The 13,738-nt window shown below is 40.9% G+C and overlaps 1 protein-coding gene across 4 annotated transcripts in view; it reads right to left on the bottom strand.

The window, feature by feature from the left end:
• Nucleotides 1-13,738, bottom strand: part of Large1 (LARGE xylosyl- and glucuronyltransferase 1) — a 458,660-nt gene that overhangs the window by 42,132 nt on the left and 402,790 nt on the right. For all 4 annotated transcript variants that reach the window (XM_029480702.2, XM_021170066.3, XM_029480704.2 and 1 more), the window contains 2 exons: nt 9,742-9,854; nt 7,244-7,369 (listed from right to left, as the gene is read on the bottom strand). In XM_029480702.2, coding sequence (XP_029336562.1) covers nt 7,244-7,369; nt 9,742-9,854 — 239 coding nt within the window. The remainder of the gene's footprint in view (nt 1-7,243; nt 7,370-9,741; nt 9,855-13,738) is intronic.

The raw sequence follows: 13,738 nt of genomic DNA, 5'->3' as shown, positions 1-13,738 counted from the left end.
AAACGCATGAAACTCAAGAAGAACGAAGACCAAAGTGTGGACACTGTGCCCCTTCTTAGAATTGGGAACAAAACACCCATGGAAAGAGTTACAGAGATAAAGTTTGGAGCTGTGACGAAAGGATGGACCATCTAAAGACTGCCATATCCAGGGATCCATCCCATAATCAGCTTCCAAATGCTGACACCACTGCATACACTAGCAAGATTTTGCTGAAAGGACCCAGATATAGCTGTCTCTTGTGAGACAATGCAGGGGCCTAGCAAACACAGAAGTGGATGCTCACAGTCAGCTATTGAATGGATCACAGGGCCCCCAATGGAGGAAGTAGAGAAAGTACCCAAGGAGCTAAAGGGAACAGCAACCCTATAGGTGGAACAACATTATGAACTAACCAGTACCCCAGAGCTCTTGTCTCTAGCTGCATATGTATCAAAAGATGGCCTAGTCGGCCATCACTGGAAAGAGAGGCCCATTGGACTTGCAAACTTTATATGCCCCAGTACAGGGGAATGCCAGGGTCAAAATGTGGGAGTGGGTGGGTAGGGGAGTGTAGGGGGGAGTGTATTGGGGACTTTTTGGATAGCATTGGAAATGTAAATGAGGAAAATACCTAATAAAAAAAATTAATTCAAAAAAAAAGAAAAAAAAAAAGAAAAGCACTTTCTAGCCCGGCAGTGGTGGTGCACACCTTTAATCCCAGCAGTTGGAAGGTAGAAGCAGGCGTATTTCTGAGTTCGAGGTCAGCCTGGTCTATAAAGTGAGTTCCAGGACAGCCAGGGCTATACAGAGAAACCCTGTCTTGGAAAAACCAAACCAAACCAAACCAAACCAAAAAACAAAACAAAACAAAACAAAACAAAAAAAAAAAACCAAAAAACAAACAAAGAAAAGAAAGCACTTTCTGTTTACCCTAAAGGACAGCACATACTGCACGGAAGGCCCTGCTCAACTTCACTAATCTTTATTCATATTTGTATTTCCATTCTTTCTTGTATAGGTCTATAATTGTTAGCTTTATGGACACAGACAAGGCAGGGATGATACTTTGTATAGCATATGAAAGAAAGACAGAAAGGACAGTTTGGGGCTGACTAGGAGAGAACAGAAGCTGAGAAAAGAATAGGGGTGAGGACCACATTTCTGATGGAATGAGCCCCTTCTCTTCTCTTTTATAAAATGATTATTTATCATTGCCTTGTATATGGATGAGTGTGTTTATAACAAATGTGTATATGCATAGGGATGCTCACAGCCCAGCACAAATGAAGATGTCAGAGGAAAACCAATAGAAGTCAGTCTTTCTCCCAGGTGGGAAATGTGGACTGAATGCAGGTCTTTAGGCTTACACAGCAAATGTTTCTACCCACTGGGCCATCTTTGGTGAGCAACTCATGTTGTAATTGTCCCAGATGACATGAGGACTGACACAAAGTCCAGAAGATTCTCCCAGGTTCTTTGTCTCCTCAGTTTGTGTTCTTGGCAAAGAAATGTGGGGAGGGGGAGAAGGTGTTCCTTTGGGCTCCCTTTTTCTTCTTATAAGTTAGGTCTGGGAAGGCTGAGCCATCAATCTTCAGAGATAAAAGTGAAGGTCTAAAAAAGATGGAGGTAATGTAAAATGCATCGCTCTCAGCACTCAAGGGGCCTGGTTGAGAACAAGCCAAAAAGTAATGGTCTCTATTTTACAGAGAACATAATTGATCCCAGGGAATGGCAAGTGATTTATTCAAATAGGTGAACTGGTAAGAACTAAAACTGTCATCAAAATTTAAAGAATTGTTGTCTCCAAACACTTGGACACTTCTGTTTCTGTCAGGGAAACATTTTTCCTATTTGAAGTTTTTTGAAGGACAATGTCAGCATGAAGGAAGGTCCCAAGGTGGACAAAATACAAAATGTCAGGAAGTTTATTCAAGTAGGACATGAAGGGATTTCTGCTCTAGCATACTGCAACAATACTAGGAGGAACCAAAATATTCTAAAGAGACGTGTTTCCTTCCCTTTGGTTATGAGACTTCAAATATTGGTCCCCAATACATTCCCTCAGGAATTTTATGTTGGAGAGAGAAGAGGCTGGGGGTCCAGTACCAGCTGGAGGGTTTATGCTTTTTCCTAAGAAGAAACACATAGTTCTGACAATCTGTCATACTACCAAGAGGAGAGCCTGGAGCTCAGCCCATGATGATAGGAAAGACCACATCTTGAATAGAACTGATAAGTCATGTATAATGTCTAAACTTCACTTGAGGACCTCAACGATGGACATGGGAGCGTGTCACTTTTTTGATCCTTTCCCCAACGTGACAACATTAAATAATCAGCTTGTTATCTAACAGGCCTATTGAGGGTAAGTAGATCCCAGGTCCCATTCTCTGTCTCTAATAGTAACTAACAGTTAACAAACTTTAACGCAAACAGGTAATAGCAGTAAGGACTACTTTAACAGGAAGAGGATCATGTTGGCTACCAAGAACATTCATGTTTCTAACAGAACTGGAAATCTAACTAAAAATTCTTTGAACTAATGGTATAAAATTGTAGAAGAAGAGCCATGACTTTCATGACAAGCAAACAGAATATTTGCCTATAACTTAATGATAAGTCACTAAAATGGCTGCTTTCCATTGGGTGTGAGTTAGGTAAAGAATGGGAGAAAATGGAAATAGTCTAGGAGTGTCCTTTGCTTTGCAAGGCCCCTTATAGCCTCCCTGGCACATTAAAGGAAAGGGTTGTGATGGTCCTAGAAGATGCCTTGTGAGGGAAGTTCAAATAGGAAATAATCTAGCACTTCAACAGCAAGATCAAAACACTTGGGCCACAGAGAAAAAGAAAGTAAACTGAGGCAGCTCACCTACGATGAATGACCCATCTTGTTAAATGAATTCCCTCCTATTTTGAGGTCTTAGAACTCTCATCTTTCAAGTTTCAAAGTAAAATCATTTCTTGTTTGTTTGCTTGCTTTGTTTTACATTTTGCTTTTAGGTCTTTTATCCCTCACCCACCAGGAATGAATCTATGTGTGAGACGGAGTCTGTGCTAATTTTTTCTTCCATATGGAAAACCTGGTATCTCTTTTTATGGTGTACTGCATCCTTTCTGTAATGATCCAGAATAGCACCTTTTCAGTTATCACATGCCCATCGATGCATAAGCATTCCTGAAATACCCAGTCTGTGACTTCACTGGTACCCCCAAACACACATGCACATGCTCACACATGGTTTTTACTAGTTGCCAATTTTATGAGAGTTTATAATAAGAAAAAGTGTTTAGATTTCATTAAATAACTTTCTCATATGCATTTGGGAGTACACAGAGCTTCTACTTGACTCCATTAAGATAATCTCATGACACTTGTAAATTTTTGGTATTAAATTTTTTTTGTCTTTCTGTAGTAAGCCTAACCTAGACATGATATATTATCTATTTCCTACATGAGAAGATTTTGTTAGCTAGTAATTTGCCTAAGTTTTTACATCTATGTTCACAAATGAAACTAGCTTGTAATTTTTATGTCATAGAACTCTATTTTGGTGATCACGGATAACTTGACTTTTCAGAATTAGTTAAAAAGTGATCCGAATTTTCCTAATTGTTGGGAAAGTTTATTTAAAATTTATAACTACAACTGCTAGAGTTTATTTCTACTTGGGGATTCTGTGTCCTTTTAGGAAAGCTTAGTGGGCTGTAAGCGCTTGCAGTGTAAGTATAGGACCTGGAGTTGGATCCCTAGCATACATATAGTTGTCAGGTGAGTGTTTAATCCCAGAGCTTAGGAGACAAGAGAAAAGAATCCTCATATCACGTTGACTAGACATATTGGTAAGCTATTGGTTCAAGTGAGAAATCCAGTCTCAATATATAAGATAAAGAACAATCAAAGAAGATACTAAATGAAAACCTCTGGCCTCTGCATGCATGTGTATGTACATGTGCCTAAACACATATGGACATAATTGTACACACACACACACACACACACACCACATGTGTACATATTTTTATTTATTTTTTATTACATATTTTCTTCATTTACATTTCAAATGTTATCCCCTTTCCTAGTTTCCTCTCTGAAAATCCCCTAAACCCTCACCCCTCCCCCTGCTCCCCAACCCACCCACTCCCACTTTCTGGCCCTGGCATTCCCCTATACTGGGGCACAGAACCTTTGCAAGACCAAGGGCCTCTCCTCCCACTGATGACTACCTAGGCCATCCTCTGCTACATATGCAGCTAGAGACACGAGTTTCACCATGTGTTTTCTTTGATTGGTGGTTTAGTCCCAAGGAGCTCTAGGGGTACTTGTTAGTTCATATTGTTGTTCCTCCTATAGGGCTACAGACCCCTTCACATACCCACCATCACCACATTAAAAGTTCCATGAGTGAGAGAATGATAAATTTACTCTTTGCTGTATACTTAGGTCTCAGAACAAATAACTTGCTAAAACCTTCTGAATCAATAAGCGAGTTCATGCTGGCTATCCACTGCTTGTTAAGTTTCCTTCTTTTTGTCTGAGGAGTAGTCTGACTTTTGTGCTTTGGTGCTTTCAAAACCAAGATCTTCGGACTTTATTGCACAATTTGCTAATAAATTTCTGCTGTTCTTTATGTCCTTTTATTTTCTTTAAATTTATCCTCATATTCACTGTGTATCATCCCAGGCAGTAAGTATGGCATATTAATTTGAAGCCTTTCTTTATTTTAATACAAACACTGAAGCTTATGCATTTTTCCACATGCTTATTTACTCTCATATTTTTGGACATAGATTGCTTTCAATTTCATTTAGTCTGTAAGTAGCTCTCAGTTTCAATTACAATTACCATTTAGAACCACAAGGAATGTTGAAGTGTATTCTCAATTTGAATCAATTAGATGATTTTCATCATATTGTAATAGGCTTCAAATTGAGATAACTGTGCTTGCTGCATTATGGTATAATTTGATTCTTTAAACTGTTCTGAGCATTTCTCTATGGTCTGGTACATGGTTACCTTATAGTTAATGTTGAATATGAAGCTGATATCTTGATAAGGATGTATATTCTAACTGCCCACATAAGCTTCTTTATTTACCCTATAAATCAAGTATGTTAGCGGTTACTCAAGTGTTCTATATTTTTATTATCTCTTGACATCTTTTCATATTTGAAAAGGATGGTAAAACATTCCACTATGATAAGAGGTTTATGCTTTTCTTTCTCTGAAGTTATAATGCTTGATTATACATAGATAGAAATAAAAATTAAAATATATGTGCAACTGTAGGTATACTTACTTTATACTTTTATATACTTTGAAATATATATGACATAGCACAAGGTATATCCAGATTTGAGATGCTTATACCTAACTGGTAAGTTTGATTTTTATTTGGACCCATCTCTCTCCTACTAATGTCCTATCTGATATCAGTACAATTAATATAGCTTTCATTGAGTACTTTTTTGATATTATTTTTGCTTAATGTTGCTGTCAATCTTTCATGTTTTTGAAAGATCCTGAGAGAGAAGAGTGAAAAATTATGTAAGCCACTAGACTTGTGTTCAAAATAGACCTCACTAATGGCAGGGAGTAAAAGTTTAATTCGCCCCATTGTTCCAGGATGTACTAACCACAAAGTAGAAGTTTAACTTGCTCCACTGTTTTAGGAAATGTTTGTACAGAATACTTCAACCATTTCTTGAACCCGTTATGCTTGCCAAATGCTATAGCCCCATGCCAGGTGTTTGTGGTTTCTGCCTTTATAAACCCCTTACCCTTTGAGCTCAGGGTCGACTCCTCTACCCCTGTGTGGGAGTCGTCCCCAGTGCATTGGCCTTTCCCGATTAAACCTCTTGCTGTTTGCATCAAGATGGGTCTCTTGTGAGTTCTTGGGCGTTGCATGATCCTGGAGCTTGAGTGAGGGTCTCTCCCGTTTCGGGGAACTTTCAGTTTTCATTAGTGAGGTCTATCTTTTTTAAAGAATATATGCTTCATATAATTTACTCTTGAATCTGGAAAACGATTTCATTGCTAAAATTACCCAGAATTCTTCATTTAGATTTAAGATTACAGGCAAGTAGATATTATTGAGGGCCTGACCTTAACAAATTCAAGTTACTTGGTTATTGTGTGTGTGTGTGTGAGATATGCATGTGTGGATATATGTATGTATGTGAAGCAAACAAACAAAAACATGAGTAGTAGAGATCTCTGAAAATTCATTGGTCATTCTGTCCAGCCAATCAGCAAGCTACATGTTCAATTTGTATTCTACCTTAAGAAATAAGATAAAAAGTGATGGAGAAAGGCAAGGTTTGAGATACTTTTTTCTTTTGGCTATGTTGGGTGGAGGGTCATAAACAGTACCAAGACATGGTTTCCTGCATAGAAGCACTAGGACTTCTCTTTCCAAATGTGCCTTGTTCTAAGAATATATCAGTTTTACTTGATGACATCATACAAGGGACTGGAGAACATCTGAAATGTCCTAGACCTCATCCTGCACTGAGGCCAATCATTGTACTTGGTCAGGGAAAATGAATGAGCTCCCATCCAATATAGAGACTCATTGACTATATATGTAGTTGCTCATTTCAAGCATGATCAGAAGAATGTTACATCACATTATGTACAGCTAGCTCATATACCCTGCCATGTAGTTTTCTTAAAGTGAGGCCTTCTTCAATAGTTCATACTCAGAAGGTCACAATGAAAGCTTTTCTGCCACTGTCCCATCTACAAGAAAAAGTGAGACATGTGCTTGCTTTCTTCACTCTGACCCTCCTACACCTGTCACGGCTTCTGCAGTGTTTATTTATACCCATTCCCATCCAGGTTTCTCTGCTCTTCTACAGTGTGACTTGAAAGTAAGAAGTTATTCACATCACTTCGGTAGTGCCTGGCATGGAGTGGGCTTCTCCACAAATATTTTTGCTTGAATTAAATCAATGGATTTGGGAATTTGACATGAATTTGAACTGGCATCAGATGGAAACAGGAAAATCCACACAAGCTGGTTCTTTACTCTGGCAGCTTTGTGATTTCCAGAAAGTCAAAGAAGAGTATGAAAAAAAAATAGCCAATAGAGATAAAAGTCATGTTCTTTCTGTTCTCCTGGGACCTTACATCTTCCACCACACTTTCCACAGGCTCAAGGACAACTGTTTCCTGCCAATTACCACACCCAGCTTCCCTATGCCCAACCAGTACTATGTTGAAGATGGGACCAACACCCTGCCATGACACTTCTTCACCCACCTTTAAATCAGACACATCTCTGTAGCACTGCTCAGAGCGGGTGTGGTCTGACAGCTGCACATTCCAGAAGCAGGGAAGCTGATACACCAGAAAGGGGTTTTGTTTGATAACAGCATTGAAAATATCCTGTGGAATAAAAGCCAAAGATACAGTGAAGCTAATAGCTAGTTCAGTTTAGAGGAAGACATGTTTTGAGTATCCTGCCCGTTTTCTACAGAAACTAAGGGGTGGCATTTGGAAAGGAACAGGGGAATGTCACAGGCCAACCTAGGTGACTAGGTGACTTATGAGTCTTAGGTGGTCATCATCCAGGGAGTTCACACAGAGCAGATAGGGAATGACTTTCCCATGCTGACTATCATAAAATGAATGAAGTCTCTTTTTCTCCCCTTTCCCCATCCTAGCTTGGAGCCCTAGGCTATCCTGAGACTTCTGGAAGGGAACCAATGGGCTGACAAGTGACTCACATCATCTAGAGAGTTGAGACAAATTACATATACTGACTCCCAGCAGCTCTTTCTTGGGGCTTTTGGTTAGCCTAGTGATGGATGTTCCTTGGATTTCTACAGGCCACAGCATCCAGAGTACAGCTTCATATTTCAAACTCCTCTTGTCCAGGAAGATCCCTCCTACACTTGTGTGTGTGTGTGTGTGTGTGTGTGTGTGTGTGTGTATGTGTATAAAGAAGGGTTTGAGCTCCCTTTCCAAACCCAACATGAAGCCTCACTTATTAGGCAACTATTTGACAGGTGGTACAGGGAGGTGAATTACAGGCCTTCATGGCATAAGATGGTAGAACAAACTATCCTCACTGGACACAGACATACAGTTCCCAGCAACAGGGAATACACTCAGGTCATTGTTACCTGACTTGAAATATGAAGATAGCACACAACTATCCCCTCAGGTCTTAGCACCTGAGTTATTATCTTCTTCACTTATTCCTTATGTTGTATCTCATTGTTTAGGAAGGGAGATCAGTTTTGGTTACTTGGGAAATACTGAATAATAATGATGGGAAAAAAGTGATGTAATCCTTAAGACTTTCCTGTTTCCTCTGTATCTGAAAACTTTGTTGAAATTTGACAAATGAATCATGAACAAAAATGTGGCATGATCTCAGTATGAATAGGAAAGAAAGAAATAAGTAAAGTCCAGAAAAAGCATCTACATCACACCTCAACATGGTCAACAGGGAGTGATCCTGAGTTCTGAGGTCAAATAGGTCCCATGCCTTTCCCAATCAAAATGAGAAATATGATTTAATGAATATTAGTTAACAATTTGTTGGAGTTCAAAGGCCTTTTCAGACTGTCTGGTTAAAGTTGGTCTTTCTTGCTTTAGTGCAATTCCCTTGAGTTCAGGGTGACCAGGATAAGGACCACAGTAATGATTTATACATTATATGCTGCTTTTCAGATATATATGAAATATTTGGGGAAATATACCGTGGTATTTTGGGACCTTAGGGAACAGGTATATTCTACACTGGTGGTAGAGATGGTACTGATGGCTTTTAACATAGCAGACTGTCATCCACTTGCGAGTCATATTCCATAAACAAAAAACTTTCTGAGGTAAAGAACCTGGGTCCTATTGCTGGAGACCTGGCTTAGTGTTCTTGAACATTGACTGTTCTTCCAGAGAAGCTGAGTTTGATTCCCAGCACCCATACGGAGGCTCAGAAGCATAAACTTCTGTTTCAGATCCCCTCTTCTGGCCTCCATAGGCATCACACACACATAAGATTCAGAAACATACATGCAGGCAAATATCCATATAGAAAAAGTAAATAAAGAAAATAATTAGGTTCTTTGTTTACCTCTGCTGTCTTTCTACATGTCATAGTATACAATGCTCAGTGACTGTCTTGGTTGAGTACATGAGTGATCCAATGAATTGAGACCTGTCCAATTACTAACAGGATTCTTTTAAAAATAGCACCGGATCTGCTGTAATTGGGGTCTGGAATATTCTTCCAAAGGTCCATATGCTAAACTACTGATCACAAGTGTTCCCTGGCTTCCCCACTAGAGATATTTAAACTTTTGATAGGTAGAATTTAGTGGAAAGTTTTAAAGTCACTGGGAGAATACATGTGAGGGGAATTGTGGAGCTGCAGTATCTTCTTTGGTGTTGTTATCATGGGGTGAACAGACATGACCCTCCATGTGCTCTGTAGTGTTTTGCTATTAGACAAAGAACAATGTGGTCAACCAACTATGGGTTAAAGCCTACTAAACTGTGACCCAAAATGAACCTCTTAATCCAGGCATGGTGGCACCTACCTTAAATCTCAGAATCTGGGAAACTGAGGCAAGTTAATTGCTAGCTACTTCAAGGCAGTCTGGTGTATATACTGAGAACTTGTTTCAGAAAAAGCAAGGAGCTAAACTAAACTGTAATAAAAACCCTTTTCTCAGTGTTTACTGTCCTAACACAGCTTGTATTAATTGGAGAGCACTCAGATCTAAGAGTCCTTGTCACTGGTCACTCACCTGGTCAGCCAAAGATGTAGACAACATGCCCATGAGTTCCCTCTCTGCTGTCAGTCTCCACATCTGCTCCCATTTCATCTTCCGAAGCTTGTCTAGAAGCAGTAGTATGACTCCTGGGAAACGTATAGGACAGAAGAACAAGAACAGGGAAATGGAACTAGAAACACTAGCCACTTGGGGACAGCTTGCTGTACTGAGATAAGATCTAACTACCTTCAGTGATGAGTTTTCCCTCCCAAATCTCAGGCAGTGAGCCTTCACCATTCAGGGTGCAGAGTTTGGAGATGAAGAATCTTGGGCTCAACACCAGGCTCTGTCAGATACTGACCTAATTATCATGGAGCATTAATGTTTACAGGGAGGACATACCTTGAATTTGAAAGTATGAACATTATTGCACATACACAGACACAGACACGCACACGCACACACACACACAGCCTTATGCCAACAGCAGCCATCTATACTTGTGGAGGTTCACACCAGTGGTGCTGTCTTAGGGGCAGGAACCCCACCACTCTGTTCACACCATGGTCACATTGGGCTTGGCAAAAAATAAAACAGCTTTTCTACAATTTTACTCTGATAATATATTTTAGTTTTAGTTACTTAAAAAAAAAAATGAGCCCCTGACTGGTGCCATGTGGCCCAAGTGAGGAGGTAGCCTGAGGTGAATACTAACCTGGTGCCAAGGCCTGGGCAGTCAGATCGCCCTCAGATAACCCTAGTTCAGGTCACATGGCCCAGGTGGAAAGAGAGCCCAAGACAAACCGGAGACAACCACTAGTCTGGTGTCATGGGTCTGAGTGGAAAAGAAGCTTGAGTCGACTACCAGTCCAGCAAAGCACAGTCCTAGGCAGGTAGACCTGCTTGAGACGAACCCTGCTTGAAGCCACACTGCCTAGGTGGGGCACAGTACTCCTGAGACAACTCCAGATACCCAAGGGCCTTGATGATCAAGTAAGTGGTGAAGACATGGAAGAGAAAGAGAAGCAGAAGGATATGTACACAATGAAGAGAGGTGGAACTGGGGACTGGAGAGTAGTGAAGAACAGACTGATATAAGTAGCTGGTGAAGCCACCTAAGGTCATGGTGGGTGGGGTCTTGGGCTGTACTGCCACTGAGGGCCATGAGTCCATGGCCCTGCAGCAGGGTGGGTATGTTACCATCAAAGGACAGGCAGATGCCCCTGCCTTGGGCTGCTGCATGGGGCCATGTTGATGTCTGAAGGCTATGTAAAACTGGTTCCATCCCTCATCTGGGTATTGTGGGATTGCTGTCCCTGTCCCTCACCTCAGTGATACCCAGGAGAGTGGGTCTCTCATCTCTCCCAGGTAGCACACAGTAGAGCTGGCCCTGGTTGTGGGAGTTGCAGCTGAGCTGGCCCTGAAGGTGTGAGTATGGGAGGACTGGCCCTGCCACTTGTCTGCTTTGCACTGACATGGACAAGGAAGAGAAGCTCTCCTCTACCTTTACCTCTAGTCACCTGTGGTGAACTGGGGAGCTGGCCCTGAAGTCATGAGAACAGTAGATTGGCCCTGCACCTCACCTGGGCGGTACAGTAGATCTGGCCCTGATGGTGTAGGCACAGGTCAGTCTGCCCTGAGGGCATTAGAGTTGGAGGGCTGACTCTCCCATTTGCAGCTGCAGCACTGGATGTGCTGCTAGGCAGGGCAGTGCTGGAGAGCTCACCATAGTGGCGTGGGTGTGGGAGAGCTGGTAGGCTGGACAGCTCAAATACCTTCCAGGACCAGAATCAGGGCTTTGAGTTATCTACCTCATTGAAGAATTAATAGAGCATGTGAAGGGTATGGTCCTACAAATCCAAAGCTGCAGGATCTCCATGACACAGAGTATGGACAAGATATCCAAGAGGAGTCCCAGTGAGGTTCCAGTATTGATAATGTAGCAGAAGCTAGAGGCCTCATACCAGATGAATGACTCACTAAATGAACATTTGCAAGCAAAGAAGTGTGGACAAAAGGGTATACCATAATACATACTACTGAGACACTACAACAACCACAGTGAGATTTTTTTCCCCTTTGGGTAGGTAGGTTGTAAGAGCTGAGGGCAGGTATCAGATAAAAAGGCGAGTGGGGTTGGGGTGCACAATGTAAAATTCACAAAGAACCAATAAAAGTTTTTTTAAAAATATGTTTCAATGTTTGCCTCCATGTATGTGCATGTGCATTTGGTACCCACAGAGAACAGAAGAGGGTGCCTGATCCCCTGGAGTTTGAATTACAGAAGGTCCTGAGCCGCTGTCTGGGAGCTGGGAATGAAAATGAAGTCCTATCCAAGAGCAACAAGTGCTCTTAACCTCTGATCCATCATTCCAGCCCCTTCTGATTACATCTTCATCTATTATTTGATAGTTACTCACTAGCCACACACCCTTTCCTTAGTGTCCTTGACTTCAGCACATCCTTCAATGACTCAACAACAGTCAATAGGCTGTGTCAATCAATAGGAGTGAAGTGCTCATGTTTAGCCTTTAGCACAAATGCCAAGGCCTTCATGTTTATAAGAAACTATTAACTGCCATTCCATGAGCATGGGAGATCTTTCCATCTTCTGAGATCCTCTTCGATTTCTTTCTTCAAAGACTTGAAGTTATTATCATACAGATCTTTCAGTTCCTTAGTTAGAGTCACATCAAGGTATTTTATATTATTTGTGACTATTGTGAAGGGTGTTGTTTCTTGATTTCTTTCTCAGCCTGTTTATCCTTTGTGTAGAGAAAGGCCAATGATGTTTGAATTAATTTTATATCCAGCTACTTCAGTGAAGTTGTTTATCGAGTTTAGGAGTTCTTTGGTGGAATTCTTGGGGTTAGACTAATATAGTCAAAATGGCTATTTTGCCGAAAGCAATCTACAGATTCAATGCAATCCTTATCAAAATTTCAACTCAAATCTTCAATGGGATAGAAAGGGCAATTTGCAAATTCATCTGGAGAAATAAAATACCTAGGATAGCAAAAACTATTCTCAACAATAAAAGAACCTCTGTGGAATCACCATGCCTGACCTCAAGCTGTACTACAGAGCAATTGTGATAAAAACTGCATGGTACTGGTATAGTGACAGACAGGTAGATCAATGGAATAGAATTGAAGACCCAGAAATGAACTCACACACCTATGGTCACTTGATCTTTGACAAAGGAGCTAAAACCATCTAGTGGGAAAATGATAGCATTTTCAACAAATGGTATTGGCTCAACTGGCGGTTAGCAAGTAGAAGAATGAAAATTCATCCATTCTTATCTCGTTGTATAAGGCTCAAGTCTAAGTGGATCAAGGAACTCCACATAAAACCAGAGACACTGAATCTAATAGAGGAGAAAGTGGGGAAGAGCCTCGAAGATATGGGCACAGGGGAAAAATTCCTGAACAGAACACCAATGGCTTGTGCTGTAAGATCAAGAATCTACAAATGGGACCTCATAAAATTGCAAAGCTTCTGTAAGGCAAAGGACACTGTCAATAAGACAAAACATCAACCAACAGATTGGGAAAAGATCTTTACCAACCTAAATCCGATAGGAGGCTAATACCCAATATATATATAAAGAACTCAAGAAGTTGAGTTCCAGAGAACCAAATAACCCTATTAAAAATGGGGTACAGATCTAAATGGGGTACAGATCTAAATAAAACATTTTCTTTTTAAAAATTTTTTTATTAGATATTTTCTTCATTTACATTTCAAATGCTATCCTGAAAGTTCCCTATACTATCCCCCCACCCTGCTCCCCTACCCACCCACTCCCACTTCTTGGGCCTGGTATCTCCCCTGTTCTGGGGCATATAAAGTTTTCAGTACCAAGGGGCCTCTCTTCCCAATGATGGCCGACTAGGCCATCTTCTGCTACATATGCAGCTAGAGACACGAGCTCTGGAGGTACTGGTCAGTTCATATTGTTGTTCCACCAATAGGGCTGCAGACCCCTTCAGCTACTTGGGTACTTTCTCTAGCTCCTCCATTGAGG

The sequence above is a fragment of the Mus caroli genome, unplaced genomic scaffold (genome assembly GCF_978045245.1).
Source record: "Mus caroli unplaced genomic scaffold, Mus_caroli_1 scaffold_10, whole genome shotgun sequence".
NCBI classification, from domain to species: Eukaryota; Metazoa; Chordata; class Mammalia; order Rodentia; family Muridae; genus Mus; species Mus caroli.
The sequence above is the reverse complement of the archived record's forward strand: the minus strand, read 5'-3'. Positions and strand labels throughout refer to the sequence as shown.